Consider the following 15,475-nt stretch of genomic DNA (forward strand, 5'->3'; position numbering starts at 1 on the left):
GTCATTGCAGGGGAGATGGTTTCTTGTGGGGGAGATGGTTGTTGCAGGGGAGATGGTTTCTTGCAGGGCAGATGGTCGTTGCAGAGGAGGTGGTTTCTTGCAGGGGAGATGGTTTCTTGCGGGGGAGATGGTCGTTGCAGGGGAGGTGGTTGTTGCAGGGGAGGTGGTCATTGCAGGGGAGATGGTTTCTTGTGGGGGAGATGGTCGTTGCAGGGGAGGTGGTTGTTGCAGGGGAGGTGGTTTCTTGCAGGGGAGATGGTTTCTTGCGGGGGAGATGGTCGTTGCAGGGGAGGTGGTTGTTGCAGGGGAGGTGGTCATTGCAGGGGAGATAGTTTCTTGTGGGGGAGATGGTCGTTGCAGGGGAGGTGGTCGTTGCAGGGGAGATGGTTTCTTGCAACAGCGGGAATAGGGGCCTGACCAGGTATCCCCATCCTTGCCCACCTCGAGGGCACCATGACACATTACGGGGCTGAGGGCTGAACCCATCAAGGGTCCCACCAGCTCCAGGACCACCAGGCCTGGAGGGTGCCACCAGCCAGGCTGGGGGCTGCGCTGCAGGAGACCCCGGTGGCAGCAGCACACCTGGGGCCAAGAGAAGGGCTGTGTCCCCCGACTCAGCATCGTCCCCAGCAGCATGGGGGCATTGGCGTCCCCAGGGTCGCTGCTTCCAGGGCCAGCCGGGATTTCGGAGCTGTTTTGGCAATGAGTTTCCCACCTTGCCTTGCTGCAGCGCTGGGTGGTTGGGGGGATGCCAAGACCTGCAGGCACCCCCTGCTTATAGCCCAGTGGTCCCAGAGCCCCCTCCTCGGTGCCAGCTCAGGTGCCTGAGCCAGCCCCGGAGATGTGGCACCCCAGGGTGCTGTGGGAGGGTGGCTCCCAGCCCCAGCTCTCCCCTGGGGCCACATCTCCCAAGTGTGTTTGTCCCATGCACCAGCCAAGCCCTTCCCGGCACTGCCGTCTCCTCCCGCAGCAGCACCGTATCCCAGCACCACGCTGGGGGGATGTGTTCTCCCACCAGCTCCCTGCTTGAGGGGGACCCCAAAAAACCTCTGCTCTGGCAACCAACAGCCCCGCGAAGGGAACCCGTGGCCAAGCAGCTCGGCTGGACCCGTTACCTAAGATGAAACCCAGGCGCCATCTGCTCCGTCTCCTAATTACAAGCGCGGCAGAGAAGGCAGGGCAGCGGGGGGACATGGTAACAGCCGGGTTTGAACCGTGGCGGGAGCGGGGTGACAACCAAAGGAAGGGTCAGGGCTGCCTGCGAGCACCCTGCACCCCTGCCTGCAAGCACCCTGTGCCCCAGCACCCATCTGCGCCCACCCCTCTGGACCCCCGGCTCTTGCCCTGCTCCCAACCCATGCACTGGTGGCATCGCAGGGTGGTGGGTCCCTGAGGCGGGTGGGTGCCCTGGGAGCTGCCAGTGTTACCAGGGCAGGGGGTTTCTAGGTGGGATCCCAAATCACCCCTGGTGCTGATGGGTGCCCCTGTTCCAGAGGAGGGCAGGGCGGTGGCAGGGGATGCCCGGTGCCTGGGGTGCAGGCAGGGTGACGAGGTCCGGGGAGGAAGAGGAGGGAGCAGGACCCAAGTGCTTTGGTGTGGGGGCTGTGATGCTGAATTGGGGGGGGGGGGAGGACACAGAAGTCGGGGTGGTGGGGGCGAAGGCGGGGGGGGTCCTCCTGCCTGCCCGACCCCCTGCGCGGCTCAGGGAGGAGGTGGCTGGCGGGGGCTGGCTGGGGAACATGGAAACCCTTGGAAAGCGCCTGCCAGGAAGCTGTCACTGGAGGGGATTTTCCATTGGTGTCAGCAGGCGCAGGACGGGCTCTGGGGCGACTCGTGGGGCGGGGGGGGGGGGGGCGGGTGCGTGTGAGCGAGCAAGTGGGGTGTGGGAGCGTGCAAGGGACGGGGTGCAGAGGGGTCAGCAGCGGGGGGGGTGGGAGGGGGTAAGCAGGGGAGGCACCTCCCCGGTGCCCCAGGCGTGTGCATGCACGTGCGAGGAAGCTGCACGTCTGCGGTGCCCCCAGATGTGCGTGTGCAAGGGAGGAAAACCTCTGCCGTGCCCCGGCCGTGTGCGTGTGTGTGAGTGTGCAAGGGAGAGGCACCGCCACAGTGGCCCCAGGCTTGTGCAAGGGCAGATGCAGGAGTGGGACACCCCGTGATGCCACATCATGTGCGTGTGCAAGGGCGGGGGGCACCTCTGCAGTGCCCCAGATGTGTCTGTGTACACGCAAGGGACAGCTGGGACAGCTGGGCACGCAGAACACGGGTGATGGGGGTGTCCAGAGACCCCACCACACCCACGTGGGGGTATTTAGGGCCACCCCGACCCCTCCCAGCACCCCACGGTGCCCAGGGACCTGGGAGGCGGTGGGGCGATGGGGAGGACCCCTCATCCCCGGCGCTGCCGCCGCGGGCAGCTCAGCACGGCGCCCCGGCAGGGTGGGAGGCGGCGGGCCGGCGTGTCCCCATCTGTGTGGTGGCTGGGTCCCCGCCGCCTGCCTGTCTCCCGGTGGCATCTCCGGCCCCACCCTGACGTCTGGGTGGCCTCGGAGCCAGGCACCAAACCACGTCCGTGTCTTGCGGGGCCATCCCTCCGCCGCAAGCTGCCGCCACGCCGGTGCCAAGCGAGCCCTTCCGTGTCGTGTGTGTGTGTGTGTGTGTGTGTGTGTCCCCGCCAGCGCTGGGGGTCAGGACCGGGTGCCAGCAGCCTCAGGGGACCTGCGAGGGGTGGGGGAGGTCTGCAGCCCCCCGTGCCCTCATGGTGCCACCTCTCCCACCCTGTGGCACCCCTGCCACCCAAGCAGGAGCCCCCCGGGAGCCTGTCTGGGGAGGCAGAGGGGGGGGGGGGGGCCATGCCACTTGCCGCCAACCTCCATCAAGCCTGAAACCGTTAAACTAATTAAAGCTTTGCAGCAGCAGGATTAAGCCCGGGCAGGGGAGGTGGTGAGCCCAGGTAGTCGATTAGTTCACCAGGCGAGGATATTGGATTTCTGCGAGGCGAGTCAGCAGTCTTCGGGGGCTGTTATCTTTGCAGGGCTGTGGGGTCAGGAGGTGGGAAGCGGAGGTGACTGCAATCTCGCCCGCTTCCCCCCACTCCCCCCCCCCACCTCCCCGCACCCCCCCGCTCCGACCCCGCCGCAGCACCCGGCCTTGCCGCTTCTCCCCCGCCCGCGGCGCCCATCTATCTCTCCTCCTTGGTTCGTTCCCTCCATCCCTCCTCGCTTGTGTGGTCTCGGCTGGTGTTTTGTAACCAGCGAGGAGAAAAAAAAAAAAAAATTAAAAAAAAAAATTTAAAAAAAAAAAAAGGGAAAAGAAAAAAAAAGAAGAAAAAAAAAAAAAAGAAGGAAAAAGGCCCTACCCCTGGCGAGCAAGCCAGGAATGGCGAAGTCCGGAGAGCCTAATGCGAAACATGTGGCGGCTGCCTGGGGCTGAGCAGGGAGGTGAAAGTGAGCGCGGCGGCGCGGCGAGCATCCCGGCGTGCCCGGCTCCCCCCCCGCAGCCCCCTCCCCACCTCCCGGGGCCAGGCTCCCGTCCTGCGCCCCAAGCCACGGGTGGGTGGTGGTGTGGGGATGGCGGGTGCTGCCTGTCCCCACGGCGTGGCGTGGTGGGTGCCGGGTGGGGGGGCGCAGGTGGTCCGCACTGTGGGGGGCAGGCGGATGGTGGCGGTTTGGCCGGGGTGAGGGAGGAGAGCTGGCACGGCGCGGGGAGCGTCCCCCGCCTTGTCACCGGACACGTGGCCCTGCCGGGGCCGGGAGGGGGTCCGAGGGCAGGAGCCTGACACCGGCCAGTGTGGGGTAAGAGCCGGCTGGACGGGCAGGGCAGGGCGGAGGGGATGTACCCAGCACCTCTGGCACCCATGGGTGCATGCCAGTGGGTGCCACGCACCCCGTTGGGGACCCCATGGGCATCCCACAGGGTTTGCCAATGCATCCACAGCTCCGTGCACCATGGACATGAAGGGGGGACACCGGCGCAGAGATGGGGGGGCCTCGCCCCGCGCCCCGCACCGCCCCGGTCCTCCCCGTCGAGCCGTGCGCAGCGTGTGCGGCGGAGACCGGCTCCCAGCGGCTGTTCTGGAAAACCTCCCGTTTGCTTCCTTCCTGCCTGCCTCCCCTCCAACAGCTCTCCGGGCACATTAGCAGCTTCATCAGAGACTAGACCGGTCTTTCTAGCACATATTTTCCTGCTCCACATTGCCCTTGGTGTAACTCTACACCGTGCAGGCAACACGGCGGCGTTTGCCGGAGAGGTGCCCGCATCTCCTCCATGCCAGCGCTGCACCCAAAGGCTGGCGGGGAAGATGGGGAAGGGGGGGGGATGCGGATGGACTGACAGGTTTGAATTCTCTTTCCCTGCCTTGTTGATAAGTTGTCACGCTAATCCAGACACTGGGAAGAGCCTGGATCACGCCGAGCGGCTGCGTGTGTGTGTGTGTGTGTGTGTGTGTCTGCGGGTGTGTGCTGGGGGAGGGAGCCAACAGGCAGGGATTCACACGCGGCTCGGGGAGGGGGGGAACAGGCGAACACACTGGCACGGGGGGACCACAATGGGTTGGGGGGCTCTGCCGTGCACCCCTGTGCCGGCTGGGCAGCTGCTTTGGGTGCCTGGACCCCCAGCACGCCGGTGTTACATGGGAGAGCAGGGGCCCCCGCATGCACACGCGCGTGCAACACGCACATCCATGTGGACGTGCACATGCGTTGGCACCGCCCATGCGCCTGCAGCCTGGCAGGGAGATGCCCTGCCTCGGATGGACAGCCCCCAGCTCAAGGCATGGCCACGGCAGGGAGGAAAGGGTGTCCTGCCCCAAAATGCCACCCCACGCCCGGGCATCCCGTGATGGGCCCCATCCTGTGGTGCAGAGGGGACAGCACGGGTCCCTGGGTGTCCCCGTGGGCTGTAGCTTCGAGGGGGAGGCATAAATGGGGGGTACACAGCGTGCCCAGCCCTGCGGGCACCCACACCAGCCTGGGGCAGGGGGTGCTCCCTGGGGAGGGGGCCGCCGGGCTGACACGCGGGGGTCTCTGTGCTTGCTCGAGCAGATGGGAGCTCGGTCGCCTGCCAGCCCGTCGCACTGGAGAACGGTGCCAGCCCGCCAGCCGAGTGGTTCCCGCGCACCCAGGGCTCCGGCCCCCGCCAGCCCGGCAGCGACGGCGACGGCAGGAGCTTCAAAGTGAACCTGCACTGCAAGCACCCGCGGCCCAGGTACCCCGGGGGGGCCCTCGCCCCGGGAACGGGGAGCGGGGGCTGCACCGGGGGCGGGGGGGGGGGGGGGGGTGGTGTTGGCAGCAAATCTTGCTGCCTTTGCTCTGCGGGAGTGGGGAGCTGCAAAGCATCCCTGGAGATGGGGAGGGGAGGGGGCTCTGTGGCTTTGCAAAGCCCTTGGCTTCGCGGGGGTGCGGGGGGGGGGGGGAAATAGGGGTGCCTGCAGCCCCCCCATGGGGTGCAGGGTGGGCTGTGCAGTGGGTGCATGGGCCCTGTGCCCGCTGCCGGGCACCCCTCCCCACCCGTGGGTGCTTGTGCAACACCCCCCCTCCGCCCTGCGCGCTTGTGCCCCCATTGCCAGCAAGGGGAAACTGAGGCAGGCGCGATGCGGGTGGTCCCCAGGGGCTGCTGGCACCGCGCAGTGTCACCTCGGGTGGGGGCAGCAGCTGTGCGTGGGGTGTCCACGGGTGGGTGGGAAGGAGGTGGGGTGGGGGGACCGGAACATGCTGAGCCCCCTCCTCCGCGGGCAAAGAAATCCCCCTCCCTCCCTCCCCCCTCCCCCCCCCCGCCCCCCCTCCCCGCGCCCCCACTCCTTCCCCGGTCTGGCCGGGGCGCTGGGCGGCGGGGGGGCGGCGGGGGCCGGGCCGGGGCGGCGGGCGGGAGCGCGGCTCGCCGGGGACACCTAGCGGCAGCGCGGCCGTAGGGCCCCCGCCTCGCCCCCCCCCCCCCTCCCCGGACACCCACCCACCCCACCACCCACCCCCGGACACCCCCCTCTCCCCCCCCCTCCCCTCGCCCCCAACACCACCCCCAGCGCCCCGGCCCCTTGGAGGGGTTGGTGGTGGTGAAGGGAGGGGGGGGGGGTTGGTGGGGGGGGGGAGGCGTGGAGGGGGGGGGTAAATTTGTCCCCTCTGTCCCCCAGATCGGAGGCAGCCTCCCCCCCCTTTCCCCGTCCCTGCCCCGCTCGCAGCCCCGACGCCAGGGTGATGGGCGGGCGCTGCCCTCTCGGCTGTGGGAGCTCGGGAGGATCGGCCCCTGGTATGTCCCTTGGTAGGGACTGGCGCTGCGAAGAAGCCGTGGGCGCGGTGGGCACCCAGGTGTGTCCCCCGTCCCCCCGTCGTCCCCCCCCCACTCGGGGCTAACACCTCCGCACCCCTTCTTTTGCAGAGAGCTCAAGTGCAATAGCAGAAGCAGCAGCAAAGCCGAGGGTAAGTCCCAGCCCTGGCCCCGCGATGCCCCCGGACCCCCTTGCCCTGCCCCACGGGGGAACGGAGCAGCCCAGACCCCCCCACGGGTGCAGCCACCCCACTTCCCTTTGGAGGTGGCTCTGCGCCAGGGCAAGCCGGGCGCTGGCATGGGTGGTCCTGCAAGTGAGGAGGGTGTCCAGCCCCCCCTGAGCAGGGGAGGGGGGGGTCAGACCCCATTTCCCCACTGCTGCGGCGGGCAAGGGAGGAGGCTGGGGGCGGCGGGGACAGCTTTCTGCAGTGCCAGCCAGGTCCTCGCTGGTGACAGGGCAGGGACGAGCCGGGGGGGCGCGAATGCGGGCACCCCCTCTCTGAGGGCGGCGGGGATGGAGCAAGGCACTGCCGGCTGCTTTTGGCCGGCGGTGCCCTCGGAGCCTCACTGTCCCCCTCTCTGCCCCACGCAGGTCCCGGTCTCACCTTCCCCGACCCCCATGTCAGCAACTGCTCGGCCAAGCGGCACGCGGGGGAGGAGGAGGTCAGGATGCGCGTGAAGCCCCCGGGCCCAGTGGTAACGACCAGCGTTGTGCGTGGCTCGCCCGACTACGTCCGAGAGCCCAAGTTCTACCCACCGGGGCACCCGGCGCAGCGGCCCCCGGCCTGCCCGGCGGAAAAGGCCTTATCCTGCAGCGTGCTGAGCTTCCCTGAGGGCTCGTGCCCCGCGCTCGGCCGGGAGCACCAGGCAGGCTCGCTGCTGCACGGCGACCCGGCCGACCGGTGCCAGAGCGTGCACGGGGGCACCAAGGCGGCGGAGGACTTGCTGGGCTGTGCCGGCGAGCCCCGGATCCTGGGGGGCAGCGCGGAGGAGGCAGCCGCCCACGATCGGGCGCCTAAAACCTTCCCCAACGCGACGCTGGCCTCGGGCCGCTGCAACGTCGACAGCATCCTCGCCTTGCTCCGGAGCAAGTGCGGCAACGGGCACATCAACCTCCACCCCGTGGTGCAGCTCATCGACATCATGAAGGACCTCAACCGCCTCTCCGAGGACCTCAAGAGCAGCGGGGTGCACCTGGACTGCGGCAGCCTCCGCGGCGGTGGCGGCGGTGGCCACGAGGACAGCCGCCTCCTGCCCGCCGACCGCGACCTCCAGTACAGCTTCTTCTCCTCGCCCTCCCTGGCCAACAGCATCCGCAGCCCCGAGGAGCGGGGGGTGCTCTGCAAAACCGAGCCGCCGCGGCATCCCCAGCCCCCGGCTCGCGATGGAGAAGCCGACGGCGGCGGGGGGAGCGCCCCGCAGCCCCCCGGCCACAGCGGGGGCGGAGGGGGGGCCTCCAAAGCGCCGGCGGAGGAGGCCGGTTGCTCCCAGCCTGACGCCAGCGATTACTCAGACCTGGCCGAGGCGGACATCCTGAACGAACTGGCCTCCCTGGCGTGCCCGGGACGCAGCTGCTGGAGTCGCAGGCGATGGAGCCGCAGCCCCAGTTGCTGCCAGCCCAAGAGCTGGACTCCCAGTCCCGGCTGCTGGATTCCCAGTCCCTCGAGTCGCAACCCCAGCTGCTCGATTCGCAGAGCCTGGAACCGCTGCCGGAGTCACTGGAGCTGCAAAACCTGGAGCCGTTGGGGTTGCAGTCGCTGGAGCCGCTCTCCGAGTCGCTGGAGCTGCAGTCGCTGGAGCCCCTGTCCGAGTCGCTGGAGCTGCAGTCGCTGGAGCCGCTGGCAGAGCCACTGGGGCTGCAGACGCTGGAGCCGCTGCCCGGGGCCCTGGAGCCGCCGCTGCTGGACGCGCGGGCCCCGCTGTTGCCCACCGAGCCCTCGCTGCTGGAGGCGCAGCCGCTGGGGCCCGTGTCGGAGCTGCTGGAGGCGCAGCCGGGCGCCGGGGACCCGCTGCGGCCCCATGGGCTGCAGCCCCGGCTGGGGGGGTGTCCCCTGGGCAGCGTGGTGAAGCGGGGCCCCTGCGGGGGCCGGGGGGCCGGGCGGTGCGGCGAGGACCACCGCAAGTACGCCCTGCGCCGGACAGACAAGCCAAAGATGCTGTGCCGCCGGAGGAGGGCAGGGCGAGGGCGCCGGGCGGACATCACCCCTGAGAGCCGTGTCTTGTCCCCCCTCGACCTGCCCGCCGAGGTGTCCCCCGGGCCCGAGGAGCCTAGTGCCCCGCTGCTGGCCCCCCCGCCGCCGCCCACCACCGCCCTGGACCCCGACGAGGTGCCCAAGGCCCCCGCGACGGGGAAGAAGAGCAAGTGCCGGGGGGTGAGGAAGATGGTGGTGAAGATGGCCAAGATCCCCGTGTCCCTGGGGAGGAGGAACAAGACCACCTACAAGGTGTCATCGCTCAGCAGCAACCTGAACCTGGAGGGCAAGGAGCTGGCGGCCAGCAGCTCCATGGAGCCCACGCCGCTGCTCAAGATGAAGAACAACGGGCGCAACGTGGTGGTGGTCTTCCCCCCCGGCGAGATGCCCATCATTCTGAAGCGTAAGCGGGGCAGGCCTCCCAAGAACCTGCTGCTGGGCCAAGCCAAGCCCAAGGAGCCCGCCCCAGAGGTGAAGAAGAGGAGGAGGAGGAAGCAGAAGCTGGCCTCGCCCCAGCCCTCCTACATCGCTGACACCAACGACAGCAAGGCCGACTACTCGGACGTGCTGGCCAAGCTGGCCTTCCTCAACCGGCAGAGCCAGTGCTCGGGGCGCTGCTCGCCGCCTCGCTGCTGGACCCCCAGCGAGCCCGAGTCCATCCACCAAGCCCCCGACACCCAGAGCATCTCCCACTTCTTGCACCGCGTCCAGGGCTTCCGCCGGCGCGGCGGCAAGGCGGGGGGCTTCGGCGGGCGCGGGGGAGGCCACGCCGCCCGCGCCGCCCGTTGTTCCTTCAGCGATTTCTTTGAGGGCATCGGAAAGAAGAAGAAAGCCCCCGCCGCCCTCCACGCCGACCCCGTGCACCCGCGCAAGCGGGGCCGGCCGGAGCCCGATCCCGTCGGCAAACCCAAGCGGAAGCGACGGGCCCGCAAGAACGGGGCACTCTTCCCCGAGCCCAACCCCGGGCAGACCTTTGGCGATGGCCCTGCCGAGTGGGCCGGGGGGAGAAGGGCAGTCCCTGGGCCCCCCACCACAGCCACCCTGGCGGCCAGGCCGGACGCAATGGTGGCTACCAAGGGGCCGAGGCGAGACCCTTCCATGCCGCCGGGCTGGAGTCGGGCTCCTCTGGCCGGGCTGGCTTCTACGCCGGGAGCGCGCCATCCTCTCAGACGGAGGCCGGCCCGGAGAGGCACAGCCTCTTCACCGGCTACTTCCGCTCCTTGCTGGACTCGGACGACTCCTCCGACCTGCTGGACTTCGCCCTCTCGGCCTCCCGCTCCGAGTCCCGCAAGTCGGCGGCCGCCTACACGGCCCCCCCGGCCGCCCTGCCGGGCCAGCGGGGCCTGGCCGCCTACCCGGCCCGGGGCGGCAAGGTGGCGGCGGCAACCCCAGCGCTGAGGCCGCCTTCCATGCGGCGATGCAGGGCCGGCCGGCCTTCCCACCTGGCCGCGCCGCCGCTGCCGCCGCTGCTGCCGCCGCCGCTGCCGGCTATGGGGTGGCCCAAGGGTCGTCAGAGTGCCGGGGGGCTGAGGCCTTCCCCAAGCTGGCGCCACCCTCAGCCGTCTCCCGGTCGCCCACGGCTCACCCGGCGGCCAGCGGCACCCCCGGCTACTCCCCGTACGGCAGCTACGGCGCCGGGCAGACCGTGGCACCTGCCAGCGTCTTCCCGCCGGGGAAGCAGTACCCATCGGCCCAGGACTGCCCCAACAGCAAGGACTGCAGCTTCGCCTACGGCAGCGGCAGCAGCCTCCCGTCCTCCCCCAGCAGCGCCCACAGCGCCGGTTACGCGCCGCAGACGGCCGGTCCCAGCCTGCCGCTGGGCAAAGCCGCCTTCTTCAACAGCGCCGAGCAAGGGGGGCAGTTCTCCAGCGCGGCGCACACCCCGTTGCGCTGCGACAGCCGGGCCAGCACCGTCTCGCCCGGCGGCTACATGGTGCCCAAGGGTTCGGCCTCCTTCCAGCCCTCGCCCGAAAATTGCCGGCAGTTCCCCAGCACCGCGCCGTGGGCTTTCCGGCAAGGCTACGGTGGGTTGGACTGGAGCTCGGAGGCCTTCAGCCAGCTCTACAACCCGGGCTTTGAGTGCCACCTCAACGAGCCCAACGTCATCCTGGACATCTCCAACTACACCCCGCAGAAAGCCAAGCAGCAGACGGTCTCGGAGACCTTCTCCGAATCCTCCTCCGACAGCACCCAGTTCAACCAGCCGGCCGGCTACCGGCGTGCCAACAGCGAGGCCTCCTCCAGCGAGGGCCAGTCCAGCCTCTCCAGCCTGGAGAAGCTGATGATGGACTGGAACGAGGCATCCTCCGCCCCAGGCTACAACTGGAACCAGAGCGTCCTCTTCCAGAGCAACTCCAAGCCCGGTCGGGGCCGACGGAAGAAGGTGGACATGTTTGACACCTCCCACTTGAACTTCTCCTCCTCTTCCTCCTCCTCCTCTGTGTACCCCTCCAAGAGGAGCACGGGACCCCGGCAGCCCCGGGGGTCCCGAGGGGCTTGTGCCTCCAAGAAGGAGAGGGGGACGGGCAAGGCCAAGTTCCCCACCAAGTCACAGGCGGTCAACCCCCTCTTCCAGGAGAGCACGGACCTGGGCTTGGACTACTACAGCGGGGACAGCAGCATGTCCCCCCTGCCCTCCCAATCCCGGGGCTTCGGGGTGGGTGAGCGGGACCCCTGCGACTACACCGGCCCCTACTCCATGAACCCCTCCACCCCCTCGGACGGGACCTTCGTCCAGGGTTTTCAGAGTGACTCCCCCGGTTTGGGGCAGCCGGATTTGGAGAGCAAGCACTTCCCTGCCCTCCCGCACCAGCTGGCAGCCCCCGGCCAGCCGACTGTCTTCGAGGCCGGCTTGCAGAAAGCCTTCTCGCCCAACTGCTCCCCGACCTTGGCCTTCAAGGAGGACCTAAGGGCGGGCGACATCCGTAAGCTGCCCGCCTGCGACTCGCTCAAACACAGCATGCAGGGGGGGGCCCTGCCGCACGCCCCCCACCTGGCTTGCCGCGATCTCCCCATGCCTCAACCGCACTACGACTCCCCCAGTTGCAAAAATCCCCCGTACTGGTATTCCCCCAACACCAGCACCCGTAGCCCCTCGTACGATGGCAAAGCGGGGGCCGGTATGCTGGTAGACTTCATGGGCAGGACGGACCCCCCGTGTCTCAACCCCCACTTGAGCAGCCCGAGCGGCACCCACCCCTCCAAGGGCGAGAAGGAGCCCTTGGAGATGTCCCGGGCTCACCACCGAGGACCCTACGCTTGTCCCTTGATCAATGACTTGAACATCTCCCCCGTACCGAGAGACTCAATGCTGCAGCTGCAGGACAACTACAGGTACCCCAGTTTTGCACCCCAAGGGCACCCCGTCATGGCCCCCACCCAGAAGAGCGGGTTTTTGGGACCCATGGTAGAGCAACAACACCCCGAGGACACTTTTACGGTCACCTCATTGTAGTGTCTGCTGACGTGCCAACCGGACAACGAGGTTTTGTTACAGGGTAGGTGGGGGAGCCCCTCGGGGCGAGGGTCGGGGGGTGGCGGGAGGGGACGGGGCACCCCCGGGCCCTTCTCATCGTGTGTCCCCCCCCCCCCCCCTCTCCCCGTGTTGTGTTTCTCTTTCAGAGGTAATTTAGCCAGCACTTTTTTCTGGAACACTTTTCAAGTTCTGTATTTAACTGGGATTGGAACCGTTTGTTTGTTTTCTAAAAAAAAAAAAAAAAAAAGGGAAAAAAAAGGAAAAAAAAAGGAAAAAAGTTAAAAAATAAGCGAAACGAAAGGAAAAAAAAATAATAACGGACGAAGAGAGAAAACCCCCGTTTTTTCCCCCCTCCGCACTCAAACCCGCTCTGCCTGCCAGCCGCCTGGCTCTGCTTTCCGGACTGCCGCCCCCACCTCCCGCCCCGCAGCAGGACAATCGGACGGACGGACGGATGGACGGACGGACGGATGGACGGCGCCGGCCCCCGCCGAGCCCAGGGCAGGGGGGGCAGGCAGGGAGGGCAGGCAGGCTGGGCAGGAGGCGGCCGTGGGGCCTGGGGGTCAGCGGCTGGGTGCCCCCTGCCCGCAGCCCGGCCGGGGGGTGAGGGCAGCCCCCTCGGCCGCCCCCCGGGGGGGGGGGGGGGTCTGGTTGGGGTTTTTTTTTTTTTTTTCTTTTCCCTCCCGTCCGCTCGCTTGCCGGGGGTGTTTTTCTTGCCGGATGGATGCCGATGGGTGTTTGGGAGAGCTGACCCCCACCAGGCTCTGGCAGCTTCGCCAGCGGGGCTCGGAGACGCCACCGTCACCCGGTAAGTGCCACCCAAGCCCCCTCGCTGCCCGATACCTGTCCCCTGGGAGGGTGGTGCGGGGCTGGGGGCCGGGAGCCTGGGGGGCAGCAGGGGTGTGCTGGGTGCTCCGTGCTTTCCAGTGGGGTTTCTAACCCAGATGCACCCAGTGAGGTTCACCCATTGGGTGCCCCCAGCCCCTTTTGGGCTGCAGGCGGTTGCCCCAGGTGTTGCCCCATGGCCAAGCATCAAACTGGGGACCCCGTCTGCCCCAGTGTCTGTGGGTGGCTGGAGCCTGGGGTGCAGGGTGCCAGAGCCCAGGGTGGTGGGGTGCTGGACCCCAGGATGGTGGGGTGCCAGAGCCCAGTGTGTGCTGCGTGATGGAGCCCAGGGTGCAGGGTACTGGACCCCAGGGTGGTGGGGTGCTGGGTGCTGGACCCCAGGTGTGCCAGACCTAGGGGGGTATGGGGTGCCCCAGAGCCCTGGGTATGTGGGTACCAGACTGGAGGTGCACAGGACCCCAGACCCCTGGGTACATGGGTGCCAGATGGGGGGGTGTGCAGGACCCCAGACCCCTGGGTACATGGGTGCCAGACCCCTGGGTGCATGGGTGCCAGACGGGGGTGGGCAGGACCCCAAACCCCTGGGTACGTGGGTGCCAGCCGTGGGGCGGGGAGGACCCCAGACCCCTGGGTGCATGGGTGCCAGATGGGGGGGTGGACAGGACCCCAGACCCCTGGGTACATGGGTGCCAGACCCCTGGGTGTGTGGGTGCCAGACAGGGGTGGGCAGGACCCCAGACCCCTGGGTACATGGGTGCCAGATGGGGGTGGACAGGACCCCAAACCCCTGGGTATGTGGGTGCCAGATGGGGGGGTGGGCAGGACCCCAGACCCTGGGTACATGGGTGCCAGACCCCTGGGTGTGTGGGTGCCAGACAGGGGTGGGCAGGACCCCAAACCCCTGGGTACATGGGTGCCAGACCTGAGGTGGGCAGGACCCCAAACCCCTGGGTATGTGGGTGCCAGACGGGGGTGAGCAGGACCCCAGACCCCTGGGTACGTGGGTGCCAGACCTGAGGTGGGCGGGACCCCAAACCCCTGGGTATGTGGGTGCCAGACGGGGGGTGAGCAGGACCCCAGACACTGGGGTGCAGCTCCATCCCTCCACCACAGGGAGCCGGGGCAGGGAGGGCTCCCTGCCACCCGGTTGCCGCAAGCCCCACCGAGTGGGTGCCCCGGCGCGGTGCTGAGCCCCAACCTCACGCCCGGCACCCCCAGCCGGGCCGAGGGGCCATGGCGGTGGGACACTCACCCCTCTCTTGCCTCTCCCCCCCAGCCTGCCCGCCAGCCACAGCACCCTCGGCCCCGCGCCCCCCACCCGTCCCGGCCACCGGAGCAGAGAGGAGAGGAGGGGGCCGCTGCCGGCGGGGTACCCCGGCCCCGTCGCCCCCGGCTTCGCCCGCCGGCCCCCGCCTCGGCCGTGGCGCCGGCGCCGCGTTCTCTCTCCTCCCGGCCAGAAGCAGAGGGACTCTTTAATTTTTATTTTTTATTTTATTAATTTTCATTTTCTGCACAAAACCAGCAATTGTAAATACTTTTGAAGAAAAGAAGTTAAAAAAAAAAAAAGTTTAAGGGAAAAAAAAAATTTAAAAAAGCTGAAAATTCACAAAAAAAAATAAAAGAAGAGAGAGCCACGCACCGGAGGGAGAATCAAAAAGTGACCGAGAACAGAGACCTAAAGCGACCGAGAGGTGAATATGCAGGAGAGAAGAGCAAAAACCCACCAGTATGCACTGAGAAAAATTTATTTACAGATCGATCGACAAAAAAAAAGAAAAGAAAAAAAAAAAGTAACAATAACCTATTTATTGTATATAATGTTTTATTATAAATCGTGTCTTGTATATTGCATTCTGTACATCTGCTGTGGTTTTGTGGTGTGCAACTTCCGCATGGGTTCCTTGGGTTTCCGTTGCCTTTTTTTAATGACGATGACGATGATTTGAGTTTTATTTTTATTATTATTAAGAAGAACGAGGCGGGTTTTTTTTGGCAGTACACACCCAAAGATCCAAATTTGTATAAAAAAGGAGTTTAAAAAAAAAAACAAAAAAAAAAATTAAAAAAAAAAAAAAAGAAGAAAGAGAAATCAATCACACACCCTCTTGGTGGGGAGGGGGAGCCGGGGGGGGGGGCGGGGTGCGGGCCGGGGCAAAGGGGGGCCACCGGCTTTCCCATGGCCCCCAGCGCGGCGGAGGCGATGAGCTCAGGGTGTGGGTGCGTGCGTGGGTGCCAGGGGGGGCTTTGGGCTCCTCTCCTCCCCCCCCCAGTCCCCCGTGTGTGTCGTCCCCCCCCCAGGGTTTGGCAACTTCTGTACAGCTTTGTGGATTGTGCAAAAAAAAAAAATCCCACCCCCCCCCAAAAAAAAAGAAAAAAACCACCCTGCAATGAAAAAAAAAGGCAAAATGCAAAAAAAAAAAAGGGAAAACCCCCCCACACCTGGTCAAAATAGCCCCCCCCCCCCCCCCCCCCTTCCCCACCCCTCCTGTGCTCCCCCTCCCCAGCTGACCTGCGCAGTGCTTGTGCTGCCCTGGCCGGAGCGGCCCCCCCCCGGCAAGCCCCCCCCCCCCCCCCCCCCGTGAGCCCCCCATGCCCGGCCCCCCCCGGCCCCCGCTCTTCCCCTCGACTGGTCTTTTTGTGTTATTTAGGAAGGAATTTTTAATAGGCACTTTTTTTATATTAAAAAGAAACCTATATATTGAGC

The 15,475-nt window shown here is 66.8% G+C and overlaps 1 protein-coding gene and 1 long non-coding RNA gene across 2 annotated transcripts; both read left to right on the forward strand.

Annotated features, from left to right (window-relative positions):
• The first annotated feature begins 5,039 nt into the window (after nucleotides 1-5,039).
• AHDC1 (AT-hook DNA binding motif containing 1) lies at nucleotides 5,040-12,150 on the forward strand. The gene is given in 7 exon segments (XM_050909885.1): nucleotides 5,040-5,202; nucleotides 6,370-6,410; nucleotides 6,851-7,822; nucleotides 7,825-9,449; nucleotides 9,452-9,833; nucleotides 9,836-11,947; nucleotides 12,072-12,150. Coding segments are annotated over 4 exon segments (4,971 nt in total). The 5' UTR covers nucleotides 5,040-5,202; nucleotides 6,370-6,410; nucleotides 6,851-6,927; the 3' UTR covers nucleotides 11,905-11,947; nucleotides 12,072-12,150.
• Nucleotides 12,151-12,637: 487 nt separating this feature from the next.
• On the forward strand, nucleotides 12,638-14,622 carry LOC127025096 (uncharacterized). The gene is made up of 2 exons (XR_007767622.1): nucleotides 12,638-12,733; nucleotides 14,048-14,622. It is a non-coding gene; the product is annotated as an uncharacterized LOC127025096 (long non-coding RNA).
• Nucleotides 14,623-15,475: the final 853 nt, after the last annotated feature.

The sequence above is a fragment of the Gymnogyps californianus genome, chromosome 22, assembly GCF_018139145.2.
Source record: "Gymnogyps californianus isolate 813 chromosome 22, ASM1813914v2, whole genome shotgun sequence".
Classification (NCBI taxonomy): Eukaryota; Metazoa; Chordata; class Aves; order Accipitriformes; family Cathartidae; genus Gymnogyps; species Gymnogyps californianus.